We start from the raw sequence: 14,389 nt of genomic DNA, 5'->3' as shown, positions 1-14,389 counted from the left end.
CCGTGTTTCCTTTTACCTACTCGTCTGTCGAGGAACAACGTCGCGCAGGCAGGCCAGCAATAAATTCCCGTACCCGGCACCGTCATTAAGCCCGTTAAATGCGAGCAAATATCAGTACGCGAGGCGGTTGCGATTTCGTCGTCGCGACTCATCCTTTTTCGTGTTCTTCGGCGTTCGGATGCGAAGCATAAATCGTGTACTTACGTTGAATCGAAGTTGTAGAGTGTTGGTACACCCGGAGAAGCTACTCGAGCTACCCGATCGTGCTTCCTTTCGATCCATCGCGCTTACACACACTTTACACGCTAACGAAACGATTCCGCCTGGCTTTTCTCGGTTCCGCGCATCGTTGTGTATTCTCCGCCAGACAACGATTCTCCTCTGGTTTATTCGCGCGAGCAGCTTCGGTTCCAACTCCTTCGTAACTCGCCCGTTTAGGATCGTTGGACGAAAATCACGCGCGGTCCCATCGTTTCCGTCGTGCGTTTACGCGCCACTTTCACCGCGAGCACGCGCCACTGATATTTTGCGCGCGAATTTATCGCAATGCGTCCGAAAACGTCCTCATTGTCGCTGCTCTACCGTCTCCCCGTAAATCCACGGACGCACGAACCGTAAACTACTGCAATTCGACAGTGGTCGTTAAAAAAAGAAGTCGCAAACAAAACCCAGTTTTGCGATACGAAGTCTGAACGACGTGTTTACGTTCGTCTCGTATAATCTTCGATCATCGATGTCTATCTATATGCGACGTTTTCAAGGTAAAACGAGTGACCTACGGTGACCGAAGACGAAGACCAAGGATCTGGCCTTTTATCGTTATTTCAACCTTGCTCTGAACTTAGCGTACACGATCGACGATACGTCGTCATTCTGGGACACCTTGTTTAAAGCGGCGGAAGCGAGAAACGTAGCTGCGAAATCACAATCTCGGTGTCTCGGTGGATATCTTTGTTTATTTTCTAGTTTCCTGTGTTACAGGCAATTTTACGATTAGATTTGGAAATACGACAAAGCAGAGCGGTTCGAATATTAGAAGGAAGAAATTACCTTTCGCTGCGAGGGATCTGGAAATGACGAGACACGTCAAACCGCTGACTGTCAGCCAGTCAAACTGCGTGGGCCTCTGCGGGACCAGTCGAGGTAACGGATAATGCGGCTTACCGCAATGTCAAAACTTTTAAATGAGTACCGACAAGACAGGTATAGAGCGATGGAAAATTGGAGGATATTCGAAGGGTGGATATCCAACCTAACGACTCAACGATGACGAGATCAATTTGAATTTCTTCCGGATAACAGATAAGTTGGAATAGTAGGTTGGACATGTAAATTTCCTCGCTATCGATATTCCATGAAACGGATATTAACTTAATCATCCGACCGATGCTGTTCTAATCGAATTTAACCGGACAATAATTATACGATATTCCAGATAAATTATTCTATACAGATTATCCGAGCGCGGTTTTGCGCGCGTTATCGAATCGAATCGTTTTTGATTAACCGTTTAAACGAAATGCTCTCGGATCAGGAAGTTTGATGCATGAAATTAAACGCGGATGTTAACTTGCCAGTTTATGAAAAGGAATATTCAAGCTGATTAAAAATAAATGCAAACTAGACACGATATCGCCAGATAATGAAAATGTTATAGATAACAAAATGTAATAATAAGAAATTATACTAACAATCGAGAAATAAATCGGTCAACCGGATCATCGTTTCTTTATCGCCGCGTATTCCACTGAATTTCGACCAAATACAAAACCACTGATCATCGATAACGAGTCGAAGAACAGAGGGGGCAAATGGATCCTTAAATCCTTTCGAACGAAATTAGGACTCGCTGTTGGGACTAAACCAATTCGTCCGCGTAATTCGATTAAAAGGAGAAAAATCATTCCTCTTTCGCGATTTAACCGCGCGACGAACAAGAACGATCGAAACAACGGGAAAATCAGCCACGATCCTTCTTATCTGGTGGAAGGGAGGCCGAGTAGGGCGGTTGCGACTCGTTTCACCGCATCCATTCACGAAGAGACGAAGAGACGAAGAAGAGCACGAGGAACAGAGCGCGGCAAAGAGGAGGAGCAGCGAGCCGGCCAGCAGGCTGTATCGATTTTCGTTTCGTTTGCTACATATTTCGTTGGCCGCATCGTCGGCGAAATTTCATTGGCGCCCTCTCGTCAAAATCACATTATCGGATTCACGCGCCGATAACTAAACTACGCGTTGCGTTGTTGCACGCCACGCCGTGAGAAACGCAAGAGACGAGATTCGTCGGAGAGGTTCGTTAGCGATTGGCAAATTAGCGCGGCAACTTCGGTTATCCGTGGCCCCGACAATTACCACGCGAATTCCTCATTAATGCAAGTATAACGAACGCGCCGATACGAACAGTTTCGTGGCCTGTTTCTTTTTCGGATATCTGCACCGTTCTCCATTCGTTCACCCGGTACGTATATACGCGGAATGTAAATTAATCAGAAAGACGGTTTAACGATTTCGAACAACGAGCACCGGTGCGCGTAACGATAAAGCAGAACGTTAATTTGATATTATATCGTGTAAATAGTTTACCAGCTCCGGTACACGATTGCGTCGTCGAATTAATTGAAACCGCGGTAGGCTGCAACGACGAGTGTTTATTCCGAAACGATCACGGTTTCGAAAAATCTTGAAACTGTCGGTGATTTCTAAATTTTTCTGCGGGCTGTTCGCTTCGATTCGTCGAGCAATGCAGTCTCGTTGCGATCGATCGTTGCCTCTTCGTTCACATACTCGTCGTTGATGTAAATGCTCTTACGTTTATTAAACCAACGAACGAACGTAATCAATCTATGGAGGAACGCAAAATGGCACGAGAAATACGTTCAGAGAAAATGAACAGCTTTACGAAAGAGAGAACAGGGGACGACGAAACGTGGAACCAAATAGCACGACTGACGAATAATCAAAATTTTCCTGGTTAATAAAACATGGCCGTATGATTTTCCAGCGCGAGTATTTCGATGGAAGCCCGCCGAGAAACTGACTGAAATTCGCAGCTTCATGGGCATCTGTGGTAGCTAGGAAACGGTATTATATATATATAATAGCGTTACATATATACATACATTTTTATATACTTATGTATGTATGTATGTATGTATGTATGTATGTATGTATGTATGTATATGTGTATGTATATGCATATGTATATGTATATGTATATGTGTGTGTATATGTATATATGTATCATCCTCTCTTCTATGGCTTACGGGGTATAAAGCCTACGGGGCACAAAATTCGCGTACAGAGGGTGCCGTTTAGTAAGCGCTTTAAACCATCGCCAAAACAGACGCAGCAATTTCGTTACCGAAGGGTTGGAAATTGAAAATTTGATAGGATGAAACAAAATTGCGTTTGATTCTTCCAAACAGAAAATAATTTCCAATTTTTCTCGTATCTTTTTCTGTATTTTCCATTTTTTGGTCGAACGTAATGAAAATTTTGCTATCGCGCTCAGGATTACCCGATATTGATTTATGTATTATTTCGAATATTTTAAACAATTTTAAAGCGACCCACCAGAGTTTTCGATACCTTTTGTTTCTTAAGAAAAAAGAGAAAAAAGAAGAAAAACAGGTATTACCGGTGGATTCGAAAGATTTTTAGCACAAAAAGAACATTCGTTATTTCCGATTTATCAAGCGCGAGGTCAAATCTATCGCTGCTATGGTACCTAATCGGATGTCGAGGGGATAAAGAAGATGCGCACTGCGCACACGCAATCCACCCTTCTATAATTGCCGAATGCTAAGACCAAATAATTCTCCTTGGAAATGTTATTTCTGAGACTTTATACGAATGATAATAAAGTTAAACAAAATATATTCCATTGTGACAATTGTTCGAGTATACTACGAACGTCGATGTATTCTTTAAAATTCTAAAATATCAAGCACAAAGAATTCCTTGTATCAACCGAAATTCTCATATCAGATTATCGTCAATGAATATATTACTTCGTAGCGAGTCGTCAAAATTTCATTCGCGTGTATTCGCGTGGGAAGCAAACAGCGAAAAATATGATAAAGGCGCGATAAGGATAAAAATCCTGGACACGTTGAATAATACAAGAGCCAGGGTAACATCGACTTGCCTGTTGTATACGCGATTCAAAGTTAGACGTCAGTGAGTACGATTCAATTTATGGAGGGACAGCGTGTTTGATTTACACGCGAAACAATTAGAACAAACGTTTTGCTCAAAGTAACTTTACAGCCTCTCGCCATACAAATTTTATTTACGTCGCGCGTCAAATTCAAGTTTATCTGTACGAACGTTTTTTCAAACTGTTGTATCACCGCGTAGATCTATCGTTACGTGCCGGCCCGAAACCGACAAATTTCGCGGACCCGAATTAAAATCGAAAACACGCTGACCGAGTCAGTCGAAAATCCTGTCGAACTTTCAATTGCACGGAACAAATAATCCGTGAATAAAGAGAAATTCTTAAATTCAATTATTTCGTCTCGGTTTTTCTCTTAAAATCTTTCTTAGTTCATCGGTAAAGCAAGAAATCGATCGAAGGAGCTTGACAAATTTCAATAAAAAAAAAAAAGACTAGAGTTCGATAATCAAAATTGGGAAAGGTCACTGAATTGCACAATTACTGAAAAAGGGACGAGGAATAAAGCGAGAAACAGGGAAAGAGAACGCAACGAGGTGGAAAAATCGATCGAAAAAGGACCTTTGACGTTGGATTAAAAATGGGTCGCGCGTTTATGAGTATGCACACGACGACGTGAAAAATGCGATGATGCGCACGTTCCTCGCGCGATATTACTTTAACGAGGTCGAACTAAATCGAGCACTGTGACTTCAGCTCGCCAACATCTACCACGTCTGGCCTTCGCGGAAAAACTTGCCATTTCTTTGCTCGTAATCGCGAGAACGTTCTACAAAAGGAACGACAATTAAATATCCCGTTCCAGTCTGCAACAGCTTGCAAGGCGAATTCGAGAACTTGACTCAGACGTGCGTGACGCGCGTAAAAGCGTACAGCCTCATCCCGATATCGTTTTGTTCACGCCTCTCTCTCTCCCTGTCTCTCCTTCTCTCTCTTTCCCTTCAGCTCGAATCGAAATAATTCGAAAGTAATTTCAATTTAGCCGGCTCCGACTCGAGCGAGACACTAATTGCGAAAATCGTTGTGGAAGTTGGCCGGAGAAAGTTCGTCAAAACTCCGCGTAATTAGATACCGGACCGTGCTACCTCTTTAAGGAAATTTCGCCTCGACTCGGCGCGGCAAAACGACGATCTTGTAATATTGGATGGAAGGAATGTTCTTCTACTACTACGTTTGGAAAAGCAGAGAACAGGGGCGGTGCAGTTACGTCACGCATTACAGACATGACTAACGCGAATACTGCTGCAACTACGATGTAGAAGCGATCTTTGTAATTTGTATAACGTAGAAAAGGATTCGAGGATATGCATAGTAATTCGATGATCGCGTCTCTCTACGAAGGTAAACTAATTAGCGCGTAAAGTCGATCGTTACAGTATCAAACGATTGCGCAAACAACCGTTGTAATATTCAGCGATATATCCGACGATAATTTGCCGTTTTACTCTACAGAGACATTGATTTAATATCCAATTACAAGTTCAAATTACACGACGATTCCGACCAACCCGGTGGTTCGAGTCGCTCAAATTTTAACGCTTTCGAATTTCAACGCTGCTCTTCCAAAGTGACACAGTTACATTGACTGTAGTTCAGTGCAGCGCAACATCGCGTAATATATGCACGAAAACGTACATCCTCCTCGTTTTAAATGACAAATCAAAGACCATCTGCAATTTAGCCTTCGGATACTCGGAGTTTACGTACACGTTCATCCTATCTATCGTTGGTACTTAATTAAGATTTTCTTTTTTTTAATGTAGGATAAGTAGATTACCATTTCGACGTACGAGACAAGAAACGACGTAAAAAGTGATACGCGTACGATCGCGTATTTCCTTAGAAATCTGTGCTTCTATTCCTCGCCGGTTTAATTACTCCAGTTTCGCGTATCGAATGATTTTAATTCCAGTAATCAGCGCTATTCAAAGAGTGCTGATATTCCTCTATGCATTATGAAAAACCTTCGTCTCAACTCTCTGTCTATCTCTTCCTTCCTCTTCCACTCGGTGGCTCTTTCATTTCTCCATATCTTTTGCTCCGGCTTCCTCCAATCGGAAATCAATAACAACACCGCCGTAACCGACCTATTGTTTTCTACCGTTCTTGTGAAATTGTGTCCCAGCGATTCGAGTGGCGCTTTAACGAGACAAGGGCCGCCATATGATTTCAGTGGAAACCGGTTATCATTGATCAAGAATGGGACACAGGCTTTCTTTCTTTTCACGCGCAAAATTCATCGACAGATACAAAGGTAATCGAACTTCGTGGGGCCTTCTCTTCGCTCGCTTCCGAACTTTCTCAGCGCTTTCGAACGAGAGACGGAAAAATCTGAAATATCCTCGGAGTCGAGGAACAATCGCTTCCTGTCCGGCGGTGTTCTCGAATCGAGGAAAAAGCGCTCTCGATAAGGACAGGACGAGAGATAGAAGAAGCACTCGTTCTGGTACGAGCCTCCATTGAAGAGGAGCATTCGCGAAAGGACTGCCAATAAGATTTAATTAATTCCTTCAGTCGAGTTTTATCGAACACCAACCCACACCGCTTTGCTCCGAGCTGAAAAGATTACGACCGACCATTGATACTACACAAAGCACACTTTATGGGTCCTTTCACCCTCGCTACCGTTATGGAAACGATCAATGGAACAAATAAATAGAACTCGCGGAAAGAAAACGGGCTAAGTTAACTTTGCTCCACTTGAAAAGTGTTTATATTAGCAACGCGATCTTTAATGTAAAACACGGGAAATCGAACCTAGAATTTTCCTTTGCCTGCACTGCCCTTGTTTCTAGAGCCTCGGAGAAGAGGACACTTCTTTCGAGAAACCAAACGTTACATAAATTGTAATTATCCGTTTATAAGGATGAGAATACAAATTTGCATCGATATCGTCGAATTATTCGATCTAAAGCATTTCGTTTTGATATTTTATCGTGGAAAAAATAATAAACTCCGAAGAAAAACAGAGAATCGATAAAAATATTAAAAAATATTTTTCCAACGAAGCCAAAGATAAAAAAAGAAATAAAAGAGGAAAATTTGTGGACGAGAGATACGTAGCAAATCAACGGACGAGTAATCAATAGTCTGAGCATAACTATTGCGCGTGAAGCAACAATGTATCGTCGACGCACAAATGGGAAGGCGTGGCAGCGTTCATTGGACCCTTAATGCCAATGCCAATGTCAGGGTTTTCCCGGTCAGTAAACCCCCAGAAACCCCCACCTTTAACCCTCGGAAAACTGAGAAAGCGCCATCGCACCCTTGCTTACAAGGATCCGTTGAAACTACCGTGCAGCAATCGTCGATCGACAAACTGGGAAGAAACTCTGCGCTGATAACGCAGAGAGGTTCTCGCTTTACCCTCCAAGTACAGATAAGGGTTGAAGCTACGAAGCTGCTCGTTTGCAATCCCCTCGTGGATATTGCAGATCATGCCTTTGCCGACGTAGGAACTCTTAGTTCTCTGCATTCACGTAGGATTGACACGTTTGGTAAAATAATCGAGGAAGATAAAGGAGGAAAATGACATTTTTAGGTGCAATAAATCTACAATAAAATTTTTAGGAGATTTTTACACAGCTTACTGTTTAAGATTTACATTGCGATAATAAATGATAGAAGGACTATTATAGGATTTAGATTAAGAAGGAAGATCAAACGGTCGAAGATTATTAATAAATACTCCAAGCATCGTTAAATATTTAGAAACTATTTTGCAAAACTTTGAGCGAACGGAAATGAACATGAAGCTATTGGACGTCATGTAAAATGCAAGAACGGCGCGGCGCACGAACGAGGAACTTACGCATCTAAAGCGAATCGTGAATTTGTCGTGCGAGCGACGATAATCTACTTACCATTTGTTTATCAAGCGCCTCCATAATTTCGCCGACATCGCCGACGACCACGGCTTGTTTTCGCAGCATCTCTTCTTCGACCGTCAACCAGTCGCGTATCTGAAACAGAGATAAAATATCATTATTATACTTCCATTGTAATTTATTATCATTATACTCGTCGTACTTTCAGTCTCTTACAATTAAAGATAAAAACAACCTATTAGGTTCTATCACAGCATAAAAATCTTCTAAAAACGGTAGCTGACAAAGTTGACGAAGTTTTGCGAAATCCGAAGGTGTAATTATCGAACTAAGCGATTATCTTAATATTTCAAAAACTTTGAAGAGAACGAAGAAACGTGTGAGCGCGAAAACAAAACAGGAAGTCAATCGTGGTAACGCAAGACCGATTTCTAAATTGCCGTGATTATTCCGAATGTTAATACCGACTTCGTGGAATAAAAATGGTGAATGTGACTTATCGTATTTTTGTCCCAATACTCTGAATACGTTTTTAGATGAAGAAGAAGGTTATTTTACCCTAGAGCGTAGAAATTCCCTGTTGGAATAAAAATATTGGAAAGTGATGGAATGGAAACGGAAAGAAGACATCGATCAGAGGGGAATGGGATGCGAACAGGATAGGACCGAATCGAGTATTTACAGCCGGAAATTAGCTGGGAGTGCCTGTCCGTAAGTGGCTCGCTCCGTTTCCTGATATCAGGCAGGAGACCAGGGAAAACGTACCGATACACGGTTATTACAGCAAAAACATTACGCGCGCCACGTCTCATTGTCTTTCGGGCATTGTTCCTATAATTACGAAGCATTGTCTCTGGTAACGGGATTATCGTGGTAAAACGAAAATTTCACCGCGAATACCTCACATTTCAATAATAACAGACAATAAATTTTCTCCGTGAAAGTCAGCAGCAGCGCGCATAATTAAATATCAAGGATACATTGCTTAATTACAGTTCGATGTTGAAATCGGTATAGAAAATCGCGAGCTTCCAAACGCATAATTACTTTTTTGTTCCACCTCGAAAGATTTACTCCATTCGATATCTAGAAAAAATGCGACAGGAACGTTCGAAAGCTTGATATCGAATTGGATGTGCCGAGACAAAGCTGTCGTTTGGCCATACAGCTTTTCTTTGCATCGGATTAACGAATAGCTTGTACGCTTTTATCGGTACGAGAACAACAGGCATTACTCAACGTGCTCGATAGACCGTGTTATGCGTACGAAGGTTGAACGACCTGCAATGTACAATTTTCCTTCGCTAATTGTATTTTTCGTATTTATTGAGCTCTTGCTTCGTAATATCGAACCACGCTCGTAGAACGAATCGTCGTTCCAGGTCGAGAAAAATAAAGTTTAATTTCCACTTGGCTTCGATGTCTCTACAAGAACGGTTAATAAGCTTATGGCGTTATTTTTCGATATTTTTAGATTAAACGTTGGAAAAAATCGCGCGATATCGTTGGCAAAGGACCCGCGAAATAATTTCTACTGCGAAAATTCTGCCGATCTGGAGGCAACGCGGACGTATCTCCATCTAAAAAGGAAACGACGTTTACGAGCCACTAAAAAGTGGACGAACAATCATAATCGACTTCGGATGCCGGGTAACGCAGCCAGGAAACGGATGTTCGAGGACAACCAATGTTTCTGCGAGTCGTGAGCGTGTAACTTTCGGGGTAGGTCGATAAATCGCGAAAGAGATAAGCCGGAATGCTACAGGAAATTAAGGTCTCGCTCGGCTCGACATTTTCTCCCCCCTCGACGAGTCTGTCGGAGCTTCGTATCTGAGCCAGTGTCCTTCCTCTCTGGCTTTCACTTTAGCCCTCCGCTTCCACATAAAGCCGACCTGATTAAGTGCATGTTGTCGAAGAACGATCATATCTCTCATGTGGTTTTCTTCACGGCGTACTTTTTTTCCCCTCCCTTCTTGAAAAGCCTCGACGAGAGAAGCCCGATGAAAATGAAAGGCCTAGACGTCGTCCCCCGGCTGTCCCGAGGGAGCACACAGCCAAGGAGGGTGGAAGAATATATATGTATACACGAGCAAGAAAATATTCCTGCCAGTCCTCGTATATATGCCACCAGACTTTTCACGCGACAGTAGATTTGATATTTGACCTGCTGAAAAATGCGCCCGGTAGAACGATGATTATCGTCGCACATACACAGTTGTCGTACGGAATTTCAGAGCAACGTGGAATTCCGAAGATGATTGACGAAGGAAACAATGCGAGTAATAGCTGCAAGCTGTAGGTAAATATTTTTTTACGATTCCTTTCTCTCTTTCTTTCTTTCTTTCTTTCTTTCTTTCTTTCTTTCTTTCTTGTTGACTTCAAACATTCTTGGCTTCTTAGTCATACAGTTCACTCTTGACTAACTTTCTCTTCAGTGCACGCTTCAAAACGTTTACCACGAGCACACACTCGGGTATCCTCGCGAAGCTAGACGAACAAAGCTGCACGTACTATACGAGGACAATTGAAATTAAATTTGTTTCGCAACAGCGATATCGTGTTTAAAATCTTCCTCCGAGTTGCTCGATCGCCGTGGTGGAAACGCGTTGATGTAACACAGCGAACAACGACATTCGACGCTTCAGAAAATTTTATCCGTGTTCGCGTGAACGAGAACAAGACGACAGAATTAAAAATATTGAAAGTCGAACGATCATCGTGGCTCGGCCTGACCTATATCGAACCTCTTCCACTTGTTCCGCCGATATCGCTCGAAATAAACGAACGGCTTAATTTGAAATATAAACGCAGCTGTGACGAATCGATACAAGGTTCGACGGGCGATGAAAAATAGACAGAATCCATTTTATTCGATAGCCATTTCGATCGGCCGGCCGTATTTTTCTCCAAGCGAGAAGAATTCGGAAATAATTCCCGAGGAATCGATAAGATAACGAGAAATAGTTCGCGCTTTTGCAGCGGAACTGTCGGAGGATTGTTAATGGAACACGCTAAAAGATCAATCTCGAATCCTCGAGATAGCCAAGGAAACACCGGCCAACTGTATCGACGGAGTATCGATATTAAATTTCTCGATGAAATTGGAATTACTTTCGCTTCGAACAGAAACGAATCGGATCGATCGCGTTTCGTCTCTGTTTCCTTCCGACGAAACGGCCGAAACTTCCCGGCATTCGTGGCGTACTTCTGCGTGAAAAGTTCAACGACTCTTCTCCAACGTTCGAGCGCCCTTCCAACCGCATCGTTCGCCATCGTTGTTTTACTTTCTCTATGGATTGTTCTCCCGTAAAAAAAAAAAATTCCTTTCCATCCCCTGGCTGGCTTGCGTTTTTTCAGCTTCGAAATACGAACGTTTTAAAGCAACAAATAACGAGAAACGAAGGAAACAACGAAATGGCATCGAAACGAAGGTAAATCGAGGACCAGAGCGAATTTAATATAGAGGAAAGGTTGACAGGGCTTGCACAACGTGCGAATACACGAGGGTACCATACGCGTCAAATAGGAAAACATGTCGCCGAGACGACCAACAAGAATCTAATAAGCTAGATACCACGGCCTTCTCAAAGGAAAATGTGGTACAAAATAGTTCCTGCGCCAGGAGACACAGAAACGAGGTTTTGTACGTACCACGATGGAAAGAAGCTACGGTCTAGAAACACGATGCACGACCGAGAAAGATAGAGTGGCCAGAAGGAAGCCAATGGACGAAATCCTGGTGTCGATATAAAGAACACGCGTACCTCTCTATATCACATTCTTTGTCGTGAATGGAAAATGTAGTTTAAAAACTTCGGTATGGACAAACGTAACGCGAATAAATTGAGTCTTAAATCGAGCCCGTTTAAAAATACTGCAACCTACTTTCCTCTTGCGAGGGGTGCCCTTTTGTTTGTCTTTCGTTTCTTCGTCTTTCTTTTTTCCTGGTTGCACAGAGAAACCGGTCTGAAGAGGCAATGACGACCGAGTAAATCGATCCTGTAAGTAGCATAGCGTGCACGAAACGAGGCCTAACACGGGGCAAAATAGAATTTCATTGGCAACTGCGATTCCTGTTCGAGTCTCGTTACCTCGAAGCCTCTCGTCGCTTTATGCAAACAGCACAATACTTGTCAGCGAGACAGCATAGCCGGAAATGGAAGAAGGGAGGTAGCTGTTATGACGTCGGACCGAGCCTCGAGTCTGACTGTTGACTCGGCAAATAGGAAAAGCGTACCATACAATCGACACAATAGACGAGCAGAGATGACAATAAAAGCTATCCGACCGAGATAATTACGAATTTTTATCTAGGCCGTTCGACTAGAAATTCGCTTGTGTAAGCCGTAAAGTGTCACACGCCCATCTACACGAGGACACGCTTTCAACGAAACTGGCGCAAACGTGTCTCCATTAAGGACGCCGAGTTTCGAATTTAGAACGCTATTTTTGGAAATGCCAAGTTTCACGTGTTCGAAGAGAAAGTTTACGGCACAGAGAAGCCTAAACTTTTAACCGACCCTACCTGGATTTTCGCTTCCACTTCAGGATCGATGAAGAAATGTAGAACGCGTACAGAATTCGCGCAATTGGTTTCTACCGAATTAAATTTATTTCGCGTACGAACATTTTACATGCTTATTTGTAGGAAATTATCTAAGAAAACGATAAAGATTAAAAAAGCAAAAGTTGTTCAAAGTATCGAGATACTCCCGTTAGTCGAACGTATTTAGTAGTAGTTACACTGGAACACGTAAATGACAATCGTCGAAGCGACGCGACACAATTACACGAGATAAAGGAAGAAATGCGCGAGCGTGCAAAGTAGCGTCAACAGGCGGCAACAATATAGCACGCGGTACGAGTTAAAAGGAGCTTGATAAATCGGTACACGGATCGTTGCACAAAGGAACCTCGCAAAAGGACAAGCGAGGATGACGTAAGGGCGAAGAAATTGCACCGAAAATGAAGTAAATAGAGACGATACCCGTGTTTTAGTATGTTAATGCGCTCCTTATAAGCAGGGACGTCTCTCAAAGACAGTATTTCTTCAAACGTCGTGAAAAATCTATCGTACAAGCTTTAAACAAAGTGGAAAAAAATATCGCAAGAAGGCACGATAAAAATACGAGCGAAAAGTCAAAGGAGACTTTTACACAGACGCGTTGTTTGATCAGAATGGTTATTAAAGTCAGGATAGAAGATCTGTCCAAAAGAAACGGTCTTTATTGCCTCGAAACAAAATGTGAGAAAAGTAGTTCCGTCACTCAACTGGCGAACAATATTTTAACAAGTCGCCCGAAGCAACTTCATTGTTTGCAGACAGGCAAACTTCTCGAAGAATACGTTTTGTACAAATAGAATCCAAACGCTGCCAGTAGCACAAACACGTAATAAAGTCGACGGACCTGGCTATCGTACAACGTGGCGCGACTGACGAACGAAAATTTCATAATGGAGAGATATGAAGTTCGGTTGAAAGAGGAGCGGTCTTTTCCAGCACGGGGAATCTGATTTAAAAAAAAAAAAAAAAAGAAAAAATGGAAGTAGAAAAGGAAGAAAGACGATCGAAAAAGAAACGAAGAGAAGGAAAATGGAGATTATAAGAGAAGGTCGTGTCGAGGAAATTTCGGACATCCTGTCGGAGCAGCCACTTCGATAAGACGTTCCAGATTCGAGTATGGGACGAATGAAGATCAGGGCGCCGCGAAGGCAGAGAAACGGGAGAGTAACTCGATAAAATTGACCGAGTTATACGGCTGCACGAGCGGTTCGGCGCTCCTCTGCGCCGTCTCCGCGCTGTCCACCGGCGTCACACAAATCTAATTCCTGTCCCTGATAACCGAACTCATGCCGACCGTGGCAGAATATTCCGCCAGAATCGAGCTCCTTCGGAATTTTTCGCTGTCGGCATATTTCAGACGCAGCTATTCCCGACTACGTAAGACTACGTAGGTGGAAACGTTCGACGCAACAAATAATCGTAGCTGATGCTGCGAGAACCAGCGAGATTTCTTCGAGACACGAGACAAATAGAGAAATACGACGAATTCGTCGTTTACTTCTTTCGAGATCGTGGAATTGGGGAAGAAAGCTACTTTCCACCCTAGCAGCGAGACTAAGTTCTTTGTTCCTTTTTCCACTTGAACTATCTAAAACTGCGACTAAAACTGCGTTCGTAACTTGAGCGACATATTAATACTTTTATAAAAATTTGATACGGTAAGCGTTCAGATATTTTCGCGCTGCTTCTGTTAATTAGTAATTTGAATTTAACGTTACACCTGCGAACAACGATACGCTTTACTTTATTAAAATTTTCTACGATGACAGAATTCTTAAATTCTTGTTTCCTATCAAAAGCAGCGATTCCAAACTTTTGACC

The 14,389-nt window shown here is 42.6% G+C and overlaps 1 protein-coding gene across 10 annotated transcripts in view; it reads right to left on the bottom strand.

Moving 5' to 3' along the window:
* The window catches only part of LOC117238618 (dystrophin, isoforms A/C/F/G/H), a 438,274-nt gene that overhangs the window by 347,065 nt on the left and 76,820 nt on the right, over positions 1–14,389 (bottom strand). For all 10 annotated transcript variants that reach the window (XM_033503734.1, XM_033503710.1, XM_033503654.1 and 7 more), the window contains one exon: positions 8,041–8,139. In XM_033503734.1, the coding sequence (XP_033359625.1) occupies positions 8,041–8,139 (99 nt within the window). The remainder of the gene's footprint in view (positions 1–8,040; positions 8,140–14,389) is intronic.

Source organism: Bombus vosnesenskii, unplaced genomic scaffold (assembly GCF_011952255.1).
Source record: "Bombus vosnesenskii isolate JDL3184/JDL3185 unplaced genomic scaffold, Bvos_JDL3184-5_v1.1 scf7180000013264, whole genome shotgun sequence".
NCBI classification, from domain to species: domain Eukaryota; kingdom Metazoa; phylum Arthropoda; class Insecta; order Hymenoptera; family Apidae; genus Bombus; species Bombus vosnesenskii.
The sequence above is the reverse complement of the archived record's forward strand: the minus strand, read 5'-3'. Positions and strand labels throughout refer to the sequence as shown.